The 23,158-nt window shown below is 37.0% G+C and overlaps 1 protein-coding gene across 4 annotated transcripts; it reads left to right on the forward strand.

The window, feature by feature from the left end:
• The first annotated feature begins 4,210 nt into the window (after window positions 1-4,210).
• LOC112176034 (probable pectin methyltransferase QUA2) lies at window positions 4,211-11,366 on the forward strand. Of its 4 annotated transcripts, none has more exons than XM_040510553.1 (9): window positions 4,211-4,526; window positions 5,443-6,170; window positions 6,261-6,393; window positions 6,617-6,857; window positions 7,843-8,068; window positions 8,233-8,408; window positions 8,565-8,868; window positions 9,811-9,949; window positions 10,787-11,366. In XM_040510553.1, exons 2-9 carry the CDS (start codon window positions 5,461-5,463, stop codon window positions 10,943-10,945), a joined length of 2,088 nt encoding a protein of 695 aa, XP_040366487.1. In that variant the 5' UTR covers window positions 4,211-4,526; window positions 5,443-5,460; the 3' UTR covers window positions 10,946-11,366. The 4 variants fall into 4 exon arrangements, with proteins under 4 accessions (XP_040366487.1, XP_040366486.1, XP_040366488.1 ...); XM_040510552.1 differs by having other exon boundaries at window positions 5,446-6,170; XM_040510554.1 differs by having other exon boundaries at window positions 4,211-4,523; window positions 5,441-6,170.
• The last annotated feature ends 11,792 nt before the right edge of the window (window positions 11,367-23,158 follow it).

Genomic DNA, 23,158 nt, shown 5'->3' on the forward strand with positions numbered 1-23,158 from the left:
CGAGTCACAAGGTTAAATTGGTGAGCATAAAAACAAACTCAAAATGTTGACGCCTCATCGTATATTTGTAGTGGCATTACCAACTTTCAAATGGAGTCAAGGCACGAACCATCGCTTAAGCTAAAGCAATCACCATCTAAATGTCAATATCAGTCCTAAACTCGTTAAAAAATGAGTATTCTATATATTCTCTTGTAACTAATTAGTTGAAATGTCTCCGAACTTATCAACTAATTTTAAAAATATTCTCCAATTAAAATAATATGAAAGTCTGTCCTAGAACTTTCCGAAAAATTCAGCAAAAATCAATGGCACTCTTATTAGGGATCCACTTTGCATTTTCTTTTATCAAGGTAAAAGCATTATATTATTTAAAAATTATATGGTTGTTTGAAATCTTATCAACTAATTTCTAAATTCTTCTCCAATAAAAATAATTTGAAAACTTCTTCATTTTTTTTTTGATAAAATGTGGGTGTCAATCCATTAATAATGTAGAAATTATTCTATGCACCAATAATGAATGTAGGTAACATCACAAAAAATAGCTCACTCAAAAGCTGGACTACGACAAGATTGAGTAATTCTTAGATTGCCCTACGATAACTTAAATGCAACATCACAATGAGAATAAGTTCAAATAAAACAGTAGTATCTTGACACTACTAGAGAAAGGTCTGAAACAACTCAAAAACAAACCCTAATTTATTCATGCTCTGGAACTTCTTCATTTTCTTTAATCAAGGTAAATGCACTTTGTAGTTTATGATTTTTTTACAAGCCACACCCCTTTCATGTACATGTCCATTAGATAATTACTCCAAAAGGAGTGTAAATTTCAATTCCCTAGTTTATTTAAAATTTTATAATGATAGTTCGAAGAAACCTAAGATTTGATGAATAAGAGAGCATTGTCGAGTTTTTCAAAGTCTATAGGGTAAAAATTAAATCTTTACATTTACATATCATTTGCAGGCTACAAAATGCAGTATAGAATTTTCCCTCGGCAAAAGAATAAATAGCAGAACAAATGACACTCCAATATTCCTGATAACATTCTCGAGTATGAACAGTTTAGATGCCGTGAACATTATTTACTGTTACTATTTTGGCCACTAATGTGTCCATTTTTGTTAGTCCGTGATGAGAGCCAGCGAATAACCTGTCATTAATTTACTGTTTACTCCGTTCTGCGGGTAAATTCTCATCATTCATTTTCCTACTGTCCTTATTACCTTTCAATTTCACCCATTGATCCGTGTTTTGTCTACGCGCCCCCACCGGCCACCGCCGCGCACAAACAGACAATTCCCGCCCACACTTGTGAATTGGGGGAAGTCATGATTCTCTGCGACCCGGCACACACCTCCACCCATCCTCCTTCAGCCACGTCACCGCTCCCCCCGTCCCACCGACACACCCAAACGCGGGATACTGGGCCCCACTCCTTTCTTTTCCGTCGCCCCCTCCTAATTGACTATATGAGCTTTATCGTTTCTTATTTATGGGAATGTTCTGGTGCGGGCAGGTCCACGTGATCAGCGACTGACAGTGCGCCACGTCGGTAGCCAGTCGAGTAAAATGACCACTTTACCATAGATTCCTCTCTTAAAGGGGAAAGGGATTCCCTTTAAGCTGATTCTCTGAGCACATATCATCCATTTACAGACGACCCAACCTGTCAATGTGTATTGTGGTCTCAATTATTATTATTATTCTTATTTATTTTTGTTACTTTATTCTTTTCTTAATTTTTTTTAATATAATTTGTTATTTTAATTTGCTGCTGTGATTCTGCAGTAACTGTCTCTTTGCTTTTGGTTGGTTGTACACCTGAGGGCTTTGGCTTTGAAATGATAACCATGCTCTAATTACAGTTGAAAATCTGTCTTGGATTTGAACCCCCAAAACCATTAACTAATGGCAAGATTAATTCTTTGATTCTTTCTTAACATTCTTAATCAAAACCATGTCTATTATTTACTGTAACGTAAACTTTATGCATTTTAGAGTCATTTTTCAACATTAAGACGCTTTTTTTATGCGGTCAGACACAAATAATTGAAAATACTAATTGTGTGCAATCAAGATGCATTCAAATGTTTTCCAAAGAAGCACTACGCTGTTTTTCGTTTCTTGTAAAAACATCGTCATACATACAAGCAACCATTTGTACACAAAGAATGAAGAAAGTATAGAAAATTCAACATGTTTTGAATTCACAATGCAATATTAAATGAGTGGAGCTAGTAAGAACGCATTGATTCTTGGAAGTGCAGAGTTGGGTATAAATTATAACAATGTATGGGGATTATATAAAATGGAATCGAGTGCCAATTATCCGGCAAATTACGCGCAAGTCAAAATTGGAAACAACGCTATAAAACAAAAAGTCACATGTGACCTCCTCAGATCTACCTTTGCAAATACAAATAAAATAGGCACACAGGTCAGCAAGTAAATTCCTCATTGTACCAAGGAAAATTCCCAATTGCCTTTCAGATTACAGAGATTTAATTGTTCTAAGAACATGGAGTGGGTCTTGTCCCAAAGTTCCATTGTTTTCAGACGTTACAAGGGGTTGTTTTCATAGGTCAAAAGTTGTTTTTTATTTTCTAGTCAGTAATATTATCTTATTTACTTTGAATTATTATGATTTTATTTCTCATATAAGATTTTATAGTGTAAATAAATGCCTTCATCTAGAGGTGAATTTCGTTTTGGCAGGTCAAAATTTTGGTCATAATCGACCATCAAACCAATCATATCAGTTTGTGAAGTTTGTAAACCAACTACCACATTAATGGCCAAATAATTCAAAAAGAATTTGCAGATTTTCAAGCCACCATCACCTTGCCAATTATCTCCAAAATCTTAATAACTAACCAGCTCTAACTCTTTCTCTCAAAAAAGTCTTACTCTCTCTAATTAAGTTCGTGTAACCCTTGAAATGACACAATAGTATTGTAATTGAGAATATATGATCCTTGAAACTTGAACTGCCTTGGATATGACTATTGCATAATTAAGAATTTTGCATCTACATTAGATTAGCTTTTGACACATAGAATTTGGGTGAAGGAGCTTGCTTACCATCCCACATTGTCTTATCTTGAATTTTTCATAAACTACTTTAACATTGTTATTTCATTTATAGCAATTTTATATTTCCTCTCATTGAAAATTAAAAATTACAATTTCAAAAACTTACAATTTTGGTCCGACACTCATTGCTAGAATAAATTATTTTTGTGCTTAATAGTCCGTAACCAAGTGGGGTTCCGTATTCCCTTGGGTACAATACTTTGAGCTTAATTTATTTACCCTAAATTTGATGACCGTGTTGTAATACGCGTAAGACACTAGTACTAGTATAACTGTATAAGCACCAAATAAACATGGGTCTAAGAAGAAGAATAAAAATGAGGTGATGATTATTGCCGTCGATTTGTAGAGGCTAATCAATTGTCAAATTGAACCAAAAACCAACAATGTAGATTGACGAAGACCAGTGTGCAAATTTCAGTGGGAAACTGAGAAAGAGAGACCGTTATACTGATTTGTAATGAGATTTTGAGGTAAACATCTTAACTAATAATGATGTAGAGCACGGTAACATGAAATTGTATAGACTTTAAAAGTTAGAATATGAAATTGAAAGCAATTAACAATTTTCACATATCTAATACGAAATTCTACGCTCATAATACTATAGGTAAAAAATTGTAATGTTGTCGAATGTACAATGGGGTGAGAGAGCCAAAACCCTGTGAACTAATGAGTACTTCTAATAGCTTTTGGCGAAATAGATTCTCTGCCAGAAAAGCAAAAAAGTAAAACAAAACAAAACTCGTGACAGTAAACGTTAAAGGAATTTACAGTAGCTTTTTTTTTGTTTTTTTTTACCAAATGTCTGTTCGAGTAAAAAGCGAGAAGACTAATACAGGTGACTAAAATACACGAGACCAATAGTCCAATACCAGTAAGCCTCAAGTAGGAGGAGGTCTCTTTCGTAGAAGACCACCTTTCTTCCTCTCTTTCTCTCCCCATCCAAAACAGAATTGCCCTTTCATTTTCTTTTGTGATTTCAAATTAGTGTTGGGATTTACATCAGCGGTGCTATTCTGCATGGTAAGACCTTGCGTGTTCATAATGTACATATATGGTATAGTTGGAGAGCCTAACATTTATTATATACATCATTTCATAAACTAGTATCTATCCTCTCTCTCTCTCTCTCCCTCTCTCTATATCTCTTTCCCCTCATAACACAGTATTCAGCTTTCACGAGCTTTGTCGTGATTGGATCGGGACAAATTCTCCCATCTCTCTGTCTCTCTCTATGTCTCTATGAGCTTAGCATTTGAGCAAAGTGGGAGAGAAAGTGAGATGTAAGCCAAAAGCCCAGTTCATGTTGATGATTCATACAAGGATTGTCTAGTTTCTAGGCTGTTCTTACTTTGTTTCTTTGGTGTTGGTTTCTGGTTATTCATAACCTTCTGTGCTGTTTTCCCCAATTAAGGAAGGTACTGTTTGCTTCTTCAACTACTTGTATGACTTGGACTACATTTGGGTTCCACTGCTGAGTGGCTTGAAACTGTTTTTGGGTTGTTGTGGGTTTGATCTTAAATGGGTTCTGGTCATTTTGTTTGTCTGGGTCTGTTTTTTATTTTTTGTGTGATTCTGTATATTATAAAGTTTTGAGAAGAAATGAGCTTGACCCTTTTGCTAATAGCTCATTTCTGAACTGATTGAAAGTGATCCAAATCTTTCCTTCTGTAGAAATGTATTGCTTTGCTATTCGCTTTAGTATAGCGTAAATCACTTTGTTTTGTTTTGTTTTGTTTTTTTTTTCTCTGGGTTTATTCTTTGCAATTGATTCTTAGGAAAGTATTTACCTTTTCTTTTCCCATGTAGTTGAATCATAAATTGGGTCACTTGGTGCTGGGTTAATGGATCTAGTCTGGAAATTATGGTACTTTAGGGATACCATTCTATTCTTTCCTTTATTGAAGCATTTCGGCTGGAAATTTAGTTCTGGGTTTTGATGAAATTTTGAATCTTTATGTTTCAACTCTTTCAATGAAGTTTTGGAGAAATAAAAGAAAGCTCTTTAGGATGGAGAATTGCTCTGGGATCTTTGATGCCATTTCTTAGGATGTGAATTTTGAGTGGAAGTACTTATCTGGGTTTTCTCTCGAGGCAAAAATTGTCTCCTGAGTGAAGAATTATGTGCAAAATATTGTTACAATTTAAGTTTTTTTTTTAATTTTTTATGGTTTCGTCTTTGTCATGTTTTAAGTTGTTTCATCTTGTTCCTCTCTTGGTTGAGGTTTCCTGGATTTCTTCTATTTGTGTGTGTGTGTATATATATATATAATTTTTTTTTCTTGGGGTTAATCTTAATTATATATAACAAAATTCTTGTTGCTTGGTCTCCAGCAGTCTTGAAGTCAAAGAATGGCCAGGCCTATGCATCGAGGTTCATCCGGGGCACGGATCTCGGGTGGCAGCAATGATTTTTGGGACTCCCAAATGAAAGATAAAACGGATAAAGAAGATTTGGATAGAAGAGCTTCTTCTGATCAGAACAGTTTTGCATTTAGAATTCCGGTTAGACTACTTTTGGGGGAAAATTCTCCTTCCAAACAGGGAGTTGGTGAAAATGGCTTTGCATCAGAGCCCTTATTAGCCGTCACTCCTAGAAGTCGGCACAAGTTGACTCTGCTGTTGTTGAAGTTAAGTTTAGTATTGATTGTTATTTTTGCTCTTACTGGATCCTTTTGGTGGACAATCTCCATTTCCACCACTTCAAGAGGTCACATATACCATGGTTATCGGCGTCTCCAGCAAGAACTTGTTTCTGACCTGTGGCACATTGGAGAGCTTTCTCTTGGTTCTTCACGGTTGAAAGATTTAGATTTTTGTCCTCAAGAGTTTGAAAATCATGTTCCCTGTTTTAATGTTTCGGAGAATCTTGCCTTGGGTTTGTCTGATGGCAATGAGTATGACCGGAACTGTGGGCAAGCAATGAGGCAAAATTGTCTAGTTCTTCCACCTGTGAATTACAAGATTCCTCTTAGGTGGCCTACTGGTAAAGATGTCATTTGGTCTACAAATGTGAAATTAACAGCGCAGGAAGTACTTTCCTCTGGTAGCATGACAAAGAGGTGAGCAGGGATTTTTCATCTGTTCCAACTGTGTTCTATTGAACTGTTGTGATCTTTGCTTTAATTTCAAAATTCCTTGCCCTTACACAGGATGATGATGTTGGAAGAAGATCAAATTTCATTCCGTTCAGCCTCGTTGATGTTTGATGGTGTTGAAGATTACTCGCATCAAATTGCAGAAATGATAGGGCTCAGGAATGAATCTAACTTCATACAAGCCGGGGTAAGTGTTCTAATTTGTGATTACTTCTCGATTATTGACAGATGTTCTAGTATGCTTTATTTATTTCCATGATAGAATATGCATGTTATCATCTCTTTTAAATATCAGGGTGCATTATTTGTAGTTGGTAGTTGTGTCCTTGGTATCCTAGTGTTGTTGTCGCACAGAACTAAAATTCTTGCTATTCTGAATTTGTGATTATAATTTTACATCTATTTTGCAGGTGAGAACTATCTTGGATATAGGATGTGGCTATGGGAGTTTTGGAGCGCATCTCTTTTCCAAACAACTCCTAACAATGTGCATTGCAAACTATGAGGCTTCAGGAAGCCAAGTCCAGCTAACTCTTGAAAGGGGTCTTCCTGCAATGATTGGTTCTTTCACTTCAAAACAGTTGCCATACCCGTCTCTCTCTTTTGATATGTTGCATTGTGCAAGATGTGGCATTGATTGGGAACAGCGAGGTATCAGTCAGAACTTATCTATCACCAAGTGCTTCTTTGTTAGGCCTTATTTCTTTTTTAGGTTTTTATATGTCCATGCTTAGTTGTATATCTGAAAACTCAGTCATTATAGAGGAAATTCAATGCTCAAAAGCAAAATCAACACAAGTAATAATCCATAGCCACAAAGACATTGTGTTTATTTCATAGGGGCGTGTCAAGTAAACAGTGCCCCCCCCCCCCCCCCCCCCTCTAACAAATGGGGTTAATTATAATCGTGGCTGATATATATTATAACTAGTGATGCATCATCATGTAACCGCATGCCTTTCTGATGGCAAGCAAGTTATTTATTCTTGTGACTGCCTACAAGACCAATGCTAGTTGTGATTCTTTAATAAGGATATCTGTCAGGGTAAGATACAGAATTTAGCTTTCTTTGAGATGGAAAAAGAGTGATTTATTCTTGTGGCTGAATACAAATTGACTGATGCTACTATGTTGAATTGTACTCCATGCCGTCTTAGGTTTTAAAATTTCTATTATAGGGCTTATTATGTTTTTTGTAAATATTATTTGGAATCTATGTAGAAGTAGAACTGTGATAGAAAATGTTCTAAAACCAATACTTAATAAAATTCTATTCGGTTTTCTAGAAATCACATATAAGTTATATACTCTTTAATTGGCATATGTTGCAATTGGCTAGGTCTTCATTCCTTGGAGAATATACTGATCATTTGTGGATTTAAAATTGTGGTTGGGATTGGTTGTATTCTGTAGAGAAGTGGGACTGAGATAAACTTCTTATAGAACCATTATTCTAATTATAGACGAAAAATAATTCTCAAAAACAGGAACATGTTGATGGGATGCACAATCTTTGTTTGTACAGAACTTAGAATCTCTGGATTGTGTTTGAGCTCCTTGATTTTCCACCTGTGAATTTCTGGATCTGGATGGGTCCAAGTTTATTAATCTTATGCAAAACTGTTATGTGTTACAGATGGGATTTTCTTGATTGAAGTTGATAGACTTCTGAAGCCTGGTGGATACTTTGTCTGGACATCACCGATTACGAATGCTCAGACATTTCTCCGCAACAAAGTGAATAAGAAAAGGTGGGACATCGTCCATGATTTTGCTGAAAATCTCTGCTGGGAAATGTTGTCGCAGCAGGATGAAACCGTGATATGGAAAAAGACAAGTAAAAGAAATTGTTACAGTTCACGGTAAGGACAATAGGTTCTCTCCTTTTAGTTTTAAATTACATTGCATTTAAGAAAATATACATGCTTTTACAAAGAAACAATTAATAGGATCATACAATTCTGGCGTGAATGCATGAAAGTAACTGCTGGAACTAATCTCTAGTACAATCTGCTTGTTTCTTTAGGAAATCTGGTTCAGGGCCTTCTCTATGCAGTAAAGGCCATGATATTGAATCACCATATTACCGACCACTCCAAGCCTGCATTGGGGGAACACAGAGCCGTCGGTGGATTCCTATTGAACAGAGGACAACCTGGCCTTCTAGGGCTAACCTGAACAAGAGTGAACTTGCTATATATGGTAATTTCTGTGTTCCTCATACAGCGTTTACCGTGTCAATTGTGAAAGGATAAAAGAACTTGCTGAGACAGCTGGTCGTTCGATTGGTGCCACTTCGATCTTAATCATTTTGGTTTTAGTCATTTTCTTTATGTATGTGTCATAATGTTTGTTCAGGATTGCACCAACAAGAACTTGCTGAGGATGCTGAAACTTGGAAAATGGCAGTCCGTAATTATTGGTCTCTTCTGTCACCATTAATTTTCTCAGATCATCCAAAGAGGCCTGGTGATGAGGATCCTTCACCTCCATATAACATGCTTAGAAATGTACTAGACATGAATGCACGATTTGGTGGTTTAAATTCTGCATTATTGGAAGCTGGAAAGTCCGTGTGGGTAATGAATGTTGTCCCAACAAATGGTCCCAATTATCTGCCTTTGATCCTTGACAGGGGCTTTGTTGGAGTTTTGCACGATTGGTATGCTACTTTTCTCTCATTCATTTCTTTTCGGCTTGCTGTCTTACAACTACCATTTCTTTTGTGACAGACTAGGAATCTAAGATTTAACTTCTAAGCCAAGTTTCATCTGGATACGCTAGTATTTTAACTTTAATAGTTTAGCTTGCAAAACCCGAGTTTTGTATCTTCTTGGGACTTGATTATTTTTGTTCCGAAGCTTGTATTACTAATCTACTTATTTTCCTTTTGGGGTTTGGGAAGAGGGCAGAGCAAAACTGCATAACTACTAATTCGTACGGATGGGATAGATTACTAAAACATTCAGGCAATACACACCTAAGTAGGTTATTGGTAGATAGCTTGGTGCTATCTCAAACAAAGGTTGTCAGTTGATTGAACCAAAAGTGGAATGTTGTATCATATAAATGACCTCAAGCTTGTCCTTTTTTCTAAAGTTAGACTGACTTAAACAGTTGTGATGGTTGAATTCTTCATGGGAGAAATTTATACCTCACTTTATTAGCGGTTACCTTCTAACTTTGAAGTTACAAAATTTATGTTAGAATGATGGTTGGTTATGAGTTTTCCCTGATAGCCTTAGCATCTGGGATACTTGGCTTTAAAAACTTTTGTAACTTGGGGATTATTTGGAAAAATTTGGTAAATAAAATGAAAAAATAAAAATCAAAACATTCTAGGGATGCTATTATACTTTTTGTTCATGATAAGATCATATTTATGAATGTGAAGTTTTATGCATTGAATTTCATGTAAACGTCAGGTACATGGTAGTTAATTGGATTGTGAAGTTGATAACCCCCAGATTATTTTACAGTTGATAACCCCCAGATTATTTTACAGTTTTGTCTGGATTCATATCATTGTCTCTGGGTTTTCTAAATGCTCTATCTGTGTTCTGTTATAGTTTCTTGTATTGATGGAACAACTTTCTACATTTAGGTGTGAGCCCTTTCCAACATATCCAAGAACTTATGATATGGTGCATGCACAAGGACTTCTTTCTGTTGAAACTGATCAACAGCGCAGGTGTACCATTCTTGATTTATTCACTGAGATTGATCGATTGCTTCGTCCAGAGGTACATATTAAATGATCCTCTTCACATTTCATGTCTAATTGTTTTGTACTGCCCTCCCTTAAAATTCGACTAAAATGATTTCAAGGGAACAAGAACTAATCAGATATGCACCAATTATATTTTGATTTATTGATGCTCTTGCAAGATTGTAGAGCATAATATAGTCTCCATTTGAAACATGGATTATTCACTATTGCAGCATCTTGTTTTAAACATTCATTTGCTAATATGGCATTTCTTGTGTGCCTAAACTTTGTCATAGTATGGATTAACGATTGCCGATTACATGCTGATATGATCAATAGTTCTACAGTATAGATAAAGTAGAAGTTTTACCAAATTAAAAGTTGTTGCAAGGGTCATGTAGGTTTTTTAGTACATTTGTGAAAATCATGTGCACGACTGCATACTTATAAATTCCTATTGTCGGGTATGGCGGTGAAAACAATTGCTTTGGTTTTATCTTTGTTATAAGCAAGTGTGCGTGTCTGCCTTCAAAAATGGAGAGCTGTTAGATAAATTTTATAGAAATGCTCTTTTGTCTGATTTTGAGAAGTGTCTTCAATGGACATGGATAGATGCATATACATCTTAATACCAATTGTAATATTTGACGGATTATAAGTTTGCCTTGGTATCAGTCACTTGAATAGCTTGATTGGGTTAGAACACGCGCGCACGTGCGCTCACACACACACACACACACGCATACTAGATATGAAGACACATATACCTTCTGTGCCATGAAACCTCTGACTGCTATATATTTGTGAAGTTTCTGTGCGTGTTGCTTTGGTTTGCTTCGATATTCTGCTTATGTTGCTGGTTGTTTTACAGGGCTGGGTGATCATCCATGACAAAGCTTCTCTCATTGAATCAGCAAGAGCTTTGACAACAGGTTTGAAGTGGGATGCACGGGTGGTAGAGATTGAAAGTAACAGTGATGAGAAACTACTGATATGCCAAAAGCCCTTCTTTAAGAAACAAGCAAACTAATAGTGAGGAGTTTCCAAAGGAAGCCTGGGATGGTGGTATATCACTTCATTCATATTCATTTACTTATTTTAATCAAATCATCATAAAGCTCCGCCATTGAAGTGGAGGCATCAAAAGTTTTGGACAGAAGAAGAAACCAAAGAAACAGGCAAGGAAAGAAAATCAGTTACCCAACTGGGTAAAAGCGACACTACTCCTGTGAAGCCGTAAGGCTGTCATAGGTACATAGGGCATGTAATTATTATGGTATTGAGGTCCGGAGCAATTGAGAGAGAAGTGTAGGATAAAATTTAATCTTCCATGTAATTTCTCATTGTAACTATACAACCACATGATTAAGATTGGAAGATGATTACAGAATAAACAAATGCAGTCAGTTTGCTATAGTCTATAAAATATGCTTGGCAGTGCATTTATTAAAGTCGTGCAGCATGAAAAAGTTGATTATATTACCTGCAATATTGCGTTCATTTCAATGTGAAGCTGATACTGTGGCAATATATATTCAGGAAAATGATCAATTAGTTTAATTTTAGAAAAATTAATCCCCAAAAATCTACCAATGTTCTAAATTTCTATATAACCCGAATTAATTTAGACGTTGTTCTCTAATAGCCCACCAATTAAGTTTTAATAATTTTTTTTTTGTTTTTAGACCGTTTTGTCCTTTTCTTAACTGTAAAGTCAAACTCTTGTGTTTTTTTTTTTTTAAAAATAATGCCGGTGCGGCTGCCCTCAAGCCGTTATTAATGAAACGGATTAATACATAGGGGGGACATGATGCCTAAACCCCTAATTTTGCAATTTCTCCTTTCAATTCTGGTGTTCAGTGACCTCGTCTGTGGAATCACCCATTACTCCACTCCATCCTCCTCTTGGGGTCTGGTCTACGCTCTCCTCTCTGTGGTGCTTAAACCCAATGCGCCCTCTTCATTTTCCGAGCTCCAGTCAATGGCATTGGTGGAACAGAGTGGGGAGAAGGGAGAGAGTGTGGGAGGTGTTGCAGAGGGATTGAGAATTTGGAGCGGTGGGGTGCTGTTGTGAAGTGGGGTTCAGAGTTTTAAGTTCAAATCTTCTGAGGTGTGTTCCCAAGCTTGTAGAGCAATGTGTACTGGGACTGATGGGCCTTGTTTGTGTGATAGTTGGGTCTTTTGTGGGAATATGGAAGCTTATGGCTCCAAATTTGGTGAGCTGAGTTGAATCTATAGCTTGCTGGCTTTACTAAATTGATTAAAGTTTGATGCCCTTTTGTGTTTCTGAGTTTGTCCATGAATGTACTGAGGCTACATATATATATAGTTTAAAATATTACTGTATGAAGGTGATATTGTGTAAATACCGGATGGAACAAAATTGATAGAGTTTGAGTAATGACAGTTATTCAAATAAGCAACAACACAAATAAAAGAACACAAGAATTGCTGACGCAGTGTAGACCTCACCACTGAGGAAACTTCACTGCGAGGCTGTTTACGTAGCATGCACGAGAATCAAATCCAATATAAATCAAGGTTGTTACAGATCACAAGTAGTGGTATTCAACTCAACCACATTGACTAGCAACAATGCTAACTTGCTCACAACTGTAATAGACCTATTCTAAACAACTATGAAGCAATCTGTATAGATGAAGAAATCTGGACACGCCTTCAGATTCAATCTTGCCTTGAAGCTTCACTGATCTCAATCACACATGCAAGTGATGAATGCAGTGAACAAGCAGTATGATCAATCAATCAAACAAACAATGAGAGTTTTGTAAAACAGTTAGTGCAGACTATGCAGCACAATTAAAAAATCAATCAAAAACTCTGAACTTGTATTAGTTTCGAAACTTTTTATACAGGAGGAAAACTCCCCCTCAAACAAATCTTTTCTTTAATCATCAAATAAGTTGAATATGGAAAGATATCAAAAACTGAAATCAATGTTCCTTGTTTATTTGTTATGCATGCAAAAAGTCTTTAATGCAAAATGCACCAAATCAATTTAATAGATATGTAAATCAATTTAAATTATACAACATGATTTGGAATGAATATATATTAAACTCAAGATCAGTGAAACACTTCTGCTTGATCGTATCTTCCTCTTTGATTCCTTGATGCTCCGGTTTCCTTGTGATAGTGGGAAATCATGCATTGAATGGTAATAGCCCAATATACTTACATATTGTTAATATCTTGATGGATCACAAGTTGAGGTTGATTTGGATTGCTGTTTATGAAATCCCAACAACTCCTAAGCTATGCATTTGATTATGTAAGGCATATGTATGTTAATCGAGCAACTCATTTGTTTAGCTTTCTGTTTTACTTCTTTATAGTTTATACTTTGGAAAAGGCAGATCTGTTTTGGATTTGTTTGAATTTGATTTCATTTCCCTAACCAATGCAAACTTTAATTTGTAATTCAGGTAACTTCTTAATTAAATTCTATATGATAGACATCCAAACGATAGAATTATCAATTAATGGAATTTAAATTAATAGAATCGTAATTCTTGTCATTTATAAATTTTTGTGAACATTGAAAATGATTCATCCAAACACACTCTTACAGATGCTTTGATAGTGAGAGAAGCTCTTCAATACAGAGAGAAAAGGCAGAGAGAAGATCTTCGATAAAGAGAAAAGGAGGCTCTGGTTCTTGCCATGTAGAAAGGAGGTTCCTGTTCTCGATTCAATCTGCCATCTTCATCTTTGATGGTGGCTCTTGATTCTGTATCTGCTGCAGCTCAGTTTGAATTCTCTTCCTTTTTCGATTTACATCTTTGGAGTAGTTTTTCTTGAATCTAACTCTTTTTTATTTTATTTTAATTTGAATTTTTAGGTCTTGTTTTGTACAGTTTGTTGGTTTTGAAGCATTGTGCTAAGATTTTGATTATGGTTTCCATATTTTTTGAATTGTTTTTGGTGAATTTGAGCTTTGATTTGCTTCGATTTGCACTTTTACGTCTCTACTTGTTGATTCAGTTTGTTTTGAAATACTTTGCTTCGATTTCATTCAAAAGGCAAACGGAGAGGTTGAGTATATTTCTCCATACCATTATGTGAAAATTATTCAAAGAAGATATCTTCAACTAGCCTGTGTTGGATACAATGGCCAGCCAAACTCAAGCATCCCATGGATGAAAGCCATGGCCTTAGGATATATCAAAAAGATCATCTCTGAAGATATCAACAATACCTTCCTGGCAGCAGGAGAAAAAACTATTATCACTGCTTACGATCATCCTGACGTAGTCAGCAGTGACCTGTTCCTATCTCTTACCAGAAAAGAGATAGATTCGACACTGGCATGCTTACAGTGGGTGGAAAGACTTGAAACAGACAACCACTACAAGATGTATGTTGATACAGATGTCGAAGATAATGCCACAACCGCTCGTATGGCCCAGGCAGACAACAACTCCTTTGTCTTTGGCCATAATTCTGAAACAGACGAGAACATGTGAAGCTACAGGTGAAGAATCAGCACCAAACCTGCAACTGTAGACCTTTAGACTTTTCTAAAGCTACTTTTGCTTTTTCAAAAGTCAAGTAAAAAACACTTCACCTCTCACCTAATAAAGCTTTTTGCTTTTCCCCGAACGACCTCCATCATCAGGAGCACTCAGGAAAGCAGAAGGTCACGGAGTTGTGCAGTAGATTGTGAATTTTTGAATTCTAGTTTGAGTTCCGCTCCCTATATAAGGAGCTTTAGTTTCAGTAGTAAGGCATTCGAAAATTCTCGATATCAGTTCCAGAATCAATTAAGCAGAAGAGTCTTCTCTCAAATAGTATAGCAGTGTGCTTTCATTACAAGTAAGTATCTGTTCTCATTCTTACGGATAGCTAAACAGCCTTGTGCTGTTTACCTGATAATGAGGCTCTGAATGTTTAGCATGTATGTATATTTGAATAAATGAATTCAGGTGGTTGCTCACCCACTTCTTCAACAAATATAGTTATCATTACATTTACTTATTTATAGTTGTCATTATGTTTCACTATCTAGATGCATGCATCCTATAGAAATCCAAAGTTCTATCGTATTATTCACCTGGAAAAAATCAGTTTTAAAACCAAAAATTAAAGACAAGCAGCAGTGATTCCGCCTGTTAAAGTAGCCGTTAGGTGAAAAACTTAGGCATGTTGAAGGCTAATCTTGTTTTTGTTTTTGTCGTTTAGAACAAAGTTTTTTTTTTTTAGTCGAATAATATCGTCAAAGCCACGGGTCAACATAGGATACAAAAGACATTATTTTGAAAGGACCTATCCCTTTTAGTCTTTTCCAAAAAGTAATAGTGTAATTCAAAAGTGTTGGGCAATTGGGCACAATACAGAAGCTTTTTGGGTATACGGGAAAATACCATCATTCAATTCCTATTTAAAGCTATATCAATAGTAGCCCTGTTAATCCTCTTCACTCTTGAAAAAAACTCATGTACAAAGGCGGACTGATATGCCCCACCTCCAATCATGGTCACCAAATACAAATTTACATGTTAATATGACAAAATAACATGCACCATCTACACAGAAAAGGCACAAATATTCAACAACCCAAAAATGAAACCGAAGGATTCCATTTCAGAATCGTAGAATTCCATGTCAAACAAAGCATAATTTCAGGTCAAACAAACAAAAATATAATCTTATGCAGAAATAAAAAGAGGCAAAATGACGAAGAAAACCAAATTCTCTCTCAATGTATCAAAATCAATGTGGGATGCGTATCAGACAAGGTTCTAAAAAATGCTAGGTGCTAGTCGGGCGGAAGGCCGGGGACTAGCGCCTAGGGGCCTAGGCGGTTTTTTTTTTAAAATTTTATTTTTATTTTTATTTTTATTTTTATTTTTATTTTTATAACATATAATTATATAAATAAAAATATAAAATGTTAGTGTTTGAAAATAATAAAAATACTCAAAATATAGATAAAATGTTCAACAACAATGAGATAATGAGTTCTTAACCATCCAGAAAACGCTCTGCTAGGGTTTTCTTCCCTAGCCGCGTATTAGCAGCACCATCGTTGGAGGTGAGCAGCGGTGTTGACACCGAGTTTGGTCGTACGCGGCGGTGAGTCTTACAGCCTCGAGCAGAAAGCAAGGTCGGTGGTTTTTTTTGTGGGGAGACAGACGGGATCTGGACGAGAGTTGCAATTTGTTTCAAGGCGGGACTCCAATCGCAGCACAAAAGCGGATCGGAGGTAGTGTTTTTTCTACAGGATTGGACGAGGCTCGCTTCGCCTGATCTTTGCTAGGGGCAGATTCCTGGTTGACTGCGGTGGGACTTGAAGTAAGGGGTGCGAAGGCTTGGGTTGCCAACGATCTCTGCTCGAAGTTTCTGCCGGATCTAATGGTGCAGTGGACCGGGCGACCTCCGGAAAGGTGGAACGCGGCAGCAGCAACCTGGCCATTATGGGCTAGGGCTGTTGTCCCTTTTGCTGCTCCGGTTTGGGCTTGGGCTTGTGGGCCTGGGCCTAAAATTGGGCTGATGGGCTCTTCTCCATCTGCTCATATGTGGGCTTGGTTTCTTGAGCTTGGTTTTGCCCTCACGCTTGGGCTGGTTGAGTTTGTTGCAATTGCTTCAGTTATGAAGAGCAAGACCAACCTGTTGCAGAGGTTGTTGGCTCTGGAAGAGACCGGGGAGGGTGTTGGCTCCAACCCTAAGGGGAAGGAGCTAGCATTTTTCTAGGTCTCTGCTATTAGACATCTGGTTACAAGCCTTCTAAAGTTGGAGTAATCTCTATGAGCTTTTTTCTAAGATGTTTCTAGTTGTATTTGTACCACAATTGCGTGTTGGCAGATTAGACTAGATGAATGATTTTTCCTTAGAATAGCGAGGTTGTTCTTGCTTGCTTAGGCTTGCTATCCAGCGAGCGTCCCTTTAGACTTTAATGAGTTTAGTATTGGCTTAAATAGGTTCTCCGGATTTTACCGGACTCTTATGTAAGTGCATGTTTAGACTCTGGCCTGTTTTTATGGCTTTGATATCTAATAACATCAAATCCTTTTCAAAAAAAATGAGATAATGAGTTCTTAGAAAAAAAAAATTGCAAATTTGATTCTTCCAAGCCTAATCCTCAAATTCTTCTTCTCCATATCCCTCTAGTACTCCCTCCTCATCGGACTCAAACTCAAAATCCATCTCATCTTCTTCCTCTTCATCCGATACAAAATCCTCCTCATGAAGTTCTCTAATTTCTTGAATTCTACAACTTCTCCTAGGCTCTAAGCTATTATCCACTCCCAATCCCGATCTCTCTCCAACTACTTCACTAGTAAGATCGGAATCTACATCTTCATCACCACCATCCACAATCTATCCTTGGGCCATACTAGCTTCACTTGCTAGTAATACATCCACATTCTTCTTTTTCATTCTTCTCTTCTTGTTGATGATCTTGGCATTGAATTGGACATAGACTAAATTGTTTAACCTCGTTGTATCTAGTCTATTCCTTTTCTTTGTATGGATCTACATAAAGAAAAAAAATAGTATATTATGAGTTTATAAATAATTAGTAAACTACATTACTACTTGCTTATAAACTTACAAAAATGCATAACTAAATAAGTACTTACCCCTTCAAAAGTGCTCCAATTTCTCTCACATCCGGATGAGCTTATGGTAAATGAAAGTATCCTTTTAGCCATACTTTGCAATTTGGTACAAGGTTTCCATAAATATTCCACCACAAAACTATAAAAAAAAAACATAAACAAAACAACAACAATTATGAATTAGCCAAACTCCACAAACAAAACAATAACAATTGGCTATATAAAAAAAAAAAGTTGGTATTTCTTACCCGGATTATAATTGTCATCATTTTGTGCGCATCCCTTCTTAGCCAAAGCTCTTCCAAATCCACCCTCTTTCTTCAAATACTTGTGCAATTATACATTTGTCACCAAACTTTGAGTTTGAATGTCATCGGGAAAGAATACCTCAACACAAGTGAAGAACCCATCCATGACTACATTATCATTCTCAATGCTTGGATTGACATATGTGTAGAAGGGTTCAAGAGGTAATCTGCTAAATGCAATGGACTATCAAGTCGACCACTGGCTTTTCCATCGACAATGTCGAGGATTGGACGATAGTGAGCTTCTTGATCTTTGAATACCATTTTAATCTCCTCTTTGGCTTTAAGTAGTTCTCCATACACAAAGCCCATTGATGGCTTTCTATCCCCATCAACAAGGCGAAGCACCTTGACTAAAGGGGTAAACACCTTCAAGCAAAGACTTACCCCATTTCAAAAAGAAGCACTCAAAGCAATATTCACCGCCGCTTTCCCTTTTACACTCTTTGCATGCTTGCTTTCATTCCATTCATCACTGCTAATCATAGCTCTCAACTCATTCTTCTTCTCCATCAAGCTTTGCAAAATGAAGAAAGCGGTTGCAAATCTAGTGACTCCCGGCCTCACTATATCTCTTTTCTTTGTAAACTTCCTCATCAATGCCAAAGTCTTGTGATGTGCATAAATATAGATGGTGAAGCTTTTTGCCTTCTCAATCACCCCTTTGAATCTAGGTTGGTTGCCAATTCCTTGCAGCATAAGATTTAAGGTGTGAGTTGCACATGAAGTCCAAAATATGTTTGGCCTCTTCAACCTCATCAAATCTCCCGCCACCATATTATTTGAAGCACTGTCCGTCACCACTTGAACCACATTTTGTGGCCCAATTTCTTCAATGCACTTGTCCATATATTAAAAAATATACGTCCTGGTGTGTGCATCATCCGATGCTTCCTTAGAAGAAAGAAAAGTTGTGCCTTCCGCACAATTGACACACAAATTCATGATACTTCTTCTTTTCCGGTCGCTCCAAGCATCGGTCATAATAAAGCAACCATTCAAAGCCCACTCTTCTTCTTGCTTCTTCAATGAACTTTTAGTTCTCTCTACCTCTTCCTTCAATAGTGGCTCCCTTAATTGATATTGGCTTGGAGGTCAATAAACCGGGCCAAATTGACCAACCGCTTAGACAAACCTCTTGAATCTATCACTATCAATGGCATGAAAAGGAATCCCGGCTTCATACACCCATCTAGCCAAGTATTGACGCACACTATGTGTTCTTTGCTTGAAAAGTGCATCACTGATATTTTGTTGCCTCATCTTCCTACTTCCATCCAATGAAGAATCCGGATCGATGGGGGATGCAAAACGGTTCATAGGCCCAAGAGTATGCGGCATTCTTCTTGTCCCTTGACTCACTTCATTGTCTTCATCTCCTTCAATAATGACTTCTTGCCTCACTTCTGCTTCATGTCTACTCCTTTGTTTCTTCTTAGACTTTGCCTCTTCAATAGCATTCTTGCATTTGGCTTTATCCATATCCGAAGACTTTTCACAAGGAGCTACATTGCCCTTGGTTTGGGCAATATGTTGCTTCATTCGATATATCCCACCACTCACTAATTTCCCACACAACTTACACTTTAACCTATCTAAGTTTGAAGCATCCGCCAACTCCGCATATTCCGATCCAATATCACCCGAACCACGCTTCAATGATGTACCCATCTCCGACATTGCATTAGATGTCGAGGAAGATGTAGTACCCGCCATTGCCCTAAATAAGTAAAACTGTAATAGAGTATTCAACATTCAACAACCATTTCTATATATGCAAATATGCAATTTAATTTACCAAACAATGAAACTTTCTTAGTGATTACCAAAAACTCAAAAAGTCCATAACAGAGGCACAGAGCATGATTAATCTGAGCATAGTTAGCATACAAGTTACAACCTGTCACAGACTCACAGAGGCCATTCACAGAGGCCAAATTCAATTAATCAAGTCCCATGACTTCTCTATATTGATTATATTCAATTAAGCAAAATAGAGCAGTCCAAACTTAATGCCAACAATCAAAGAATCATAAACTTAGTCTAAAAGGACCAAAACAGAACAGTCCAAAAATCCAAAATAAATGACAGAAGCTTCAAACAATCAAACATTCAAACTTAGTTTCATCAACAACTCAACAAGACAACAACACAACCATTGTCAATCAATGAATCCAGAAACGGAAACCATGAGAAAGTGAGAAACAGGGGGAAACACTCAAAGTCTCAAACACGAGTCATCAACAAGACAACAACACGAGTCAAAACTAAAAACTCAAAGTTTCATACAATACCCAGCAACTTAACAAGAGATTAAAAGACTCACCGAGCTTGAAGAACCAGAAATCGAACTGAGTGACTTGAGTGGCTTGAAGAACCCAGAAATCGAACCAAGTGACTTAAGTGGCTTGAGTGGTTATATCTCTGTTCAGTAAAGGTCAGTGAGTGATAGTTACATGGTCAGTAAGAAGTTTCTTACCAATTTTTTTATATTTTTAAAGCACTTCTCTATTCCTACTCTTCTTGGTTTCATCGAATCAAATGCAGCCATTGCTGTATGTCCTTGTCGAAGACCAAGAGCGTGTGGTGAAATTCTTCATTATGGGTAATTGGGAAGAAAAGCATGCTGCATTTCCCAGGTTTTGGAACAGCGGCTCACACAAGTATTGATGTAGGTTTCTCACAGTTAAATGTATTGTCGAATACTATTTAAAAATAATAATAAACAAACAAAGAACGAGTTATAAATAAACAAAGAATGAGAGATAAGCATTCAATGTTTATAGAAAGTGCTTGTCATACTTACCCAACACATGCTTTGCATAAAAGCTGATCTTCCCAAACTTTGTGAATTTTCATTTTGTAATTCATCCTTCAACACTTCCCCATAGCAATCAATCTAGTTGTTTGCTATTGATTGATCGCTGATGTGAACATTTTGACATCCGCCCTTGTGATTTCTCTTCCAGCCTCTTTTCCCTCCCAGAATAATACCCTGCATGACATAGAACAGTATTAGTCCAGTGACTTAGCCAGTGACTTTCACTTGCCAATGATCTGGCCAGTGACTTTCACTTGTCAATGATCTGGCCAGTGACTTTGCTAGTGACTTGGCAAATGACTAGGCCAGCTACATGTCTAGTGAAGTTACTAGTCGGTGAGCTGTAACATGAAACATGAAACATTACCTTTGTTCTACCTTGTTCCAGTACTTCTCTAATTTGCCTCTAGTTGGGCTGTCAAGAAGTTTGTACGGTTGTAGCTTTTGCCAATCTATCACTTCAATTTCGTTTCTTCCTCGTCATCCACATGAATCGTCAAATCATGTATCACTTCCTCCTCTGGATGCTGTTCAGTTGTCTGTCCTTTCTTCTTTTTCACTTGTATGATTTTGGTCATTTTTGCCCTCTGCCTTTTCTCTTCACCTCGTCCCACCAGAAAATATCATTTTATTTTTGCACTCTCTTCTTTCTCTTCATCCTAACTACATAAGAATAGAGGTCAATAGATTCTGAGTCCTGCCCTGATATGTCCTCTAAAATTGGCATGGTGAACTCAGCTCTTGTCATCTGTTCTGTAGGAGGAATGTAATTGACTGGTTCAATGTCAAAAACAGGCTCAACCTCTGGTGATATAATGATCTGATACTTCTGCGGGTCTGCTTGCATATCTTCCAAACTGACTTTTCGTGGAGGTGGAGATCGTAATGCGGCAGCAGGTGGAAACTCAAAAATGCATTAATACAAGTAATATTATGTGTGCAAGCATCTTCTATTGTTCCTAATTTAACTTCAGGAGAGGTTGGTGAATGAATCTGTGCAGCTGCTTGGGCAAAGCATTGAAGTGGGGACTGATGTCCTCGGTCGGTTGACTGAGGTGCTGCAGATGTTATCTCAGATGTGCTTGCTGTGGAGTAGGCAGGTTGTGATTGAGTTCCTTGAATACCACCTTGAGATTTTGTGTTTTTGGAGTGCTTGTTGTCAGTTGGCTTATCCTCAGGGGCCTTTGATTTTGGCGGAGGGAAATTAGGCGGTGGGGGAGAAGGAGTTGAGTCGTTGTCATCACCTGGACGTGCTATTGGCGACTGATACTTCTTAGTAAGTGCCATTACTATGATCTCCAATTGCTTCACTTTTGAATTCAGGGAGGCTTTCTCAATTTTCAAGACCTCATTTTCCTCTAACACATCCCCTTCTCTTCGTTTATTCTGCCAATTTCCTTTCTTTCTCCTCAACTTCTTTTTTCAAAGCACTTAGCTCTTCTTCCTTTCTCTCCAGCTTTCTTTGTAATTCATGCTTCTCTTCATCGTTCTTCCCTATCTCTGTCTCCATCTTCTCATTGTTAATGTGATCAGCTTTCTTTTCTCTTGTTTCCAGTTCTTTCTCCAATTTCCTTATTTTTCTTCCAACCCTTTTTCTCTATTTCCACATCTCTTAGCTCTTCTTCCTTCTTCTGAAGATTTGTCTCTAATTCTTTCTTCTGTTTATCATTCCATGCAATCTCCTTCTCTATGTTCTTGCTGGTTCTCTTTTCAACAGTTTCTTCTCGCCCATCATTATGTTTTTCTCGACTTTCTGTGTCTGTATTAGACTCAGAATCATCTTCCTCTGCATCTTCTTTAACTTTATTAAAGATTTCAGAAACAAATTACAAACTTGTCAGTGACATAGGCAGTGACACAAATAAAACTATAACACAATCAGTGACATGTGAAGTTACATGCACTGTGATCGACATGACTATGTAACAGTAACATGGGCAGTGACATAGTCAATGACTTGCTCAGTGACCTGACTAGTTGGAACACTACAACAATTACATGCAACTTGACTTGTTCAATGACATGTGAATGATAGTGACATGGATAATGACAAGACCAGCGACGTAGTTTTTCTACATCAAATTAACATACCTTCAACTTCCCCATGGTGTTGAAATCCCCTTTTTATTTTTATTTTTTTATTTTTATCAGAGTCTTTAATTACCACTTTTGATTCCGTGTTTTTCGGTTTCCGTTCCAGCGATTGGCGGCATTACTCCCGTCTCGTGGCAAAACCAATACTGTTTGGAAAATAAAAAAATAAAAATAGAAAACTAGTTATTTTTCAAACAACTGCTTAGCAATATGAATATCACAAACATAACCAATGACATAGGTAAATACATAAACAGTGACATTGCCAATGACATAACTTCACAGTAACATAAACAGTGACTTGGCCAGTGACCTAACCAATGATATGACACTGATCTAGTTTTTGTGCTCACAACAACATACTGAGTTATTTATGGGACATCAAAGTGATGCATAAACAAATTGTTAACAAGGTACGAGAACTTACCATCACCAAT

Source organism: Rosa chinensis, chromosome 7 (genome assembly GCF_002994745.2).
Source record: "Rosa chinensis cultivar Old Blush chromosome 7, RchiOBHm-V2, whole genome shotgun sequence".
NCBI lineage: Eukaryota > Viridiplantae > Streptophyta > Magnoliopsida > Rosales > Rosaceae > Rosa > Rosa chinensis.

Coding starts and splice junctions, on each gene's coding strand:
- LOC112176034 (XM_040510553.1), top strand. CDS start 5,461: ATGGCCAGGCCTATGCATCGAGGTTCATCCGGGGCACGGATCTCGGGT. Junction 6,171..6,260: donor TCTGGTAGCATGACAAAGAG/GTGAGCAGGGAT, acceptor GCCCTTACACAG/GATGATGATGTTGGAAGAAG. Junction 8,409..8,564: donor GAGTGAACTTGCTATATATG/GTAATTTCTGTG, acceptor ATGTTTGTTCAG/GATTGCACCAACAAGAACTT.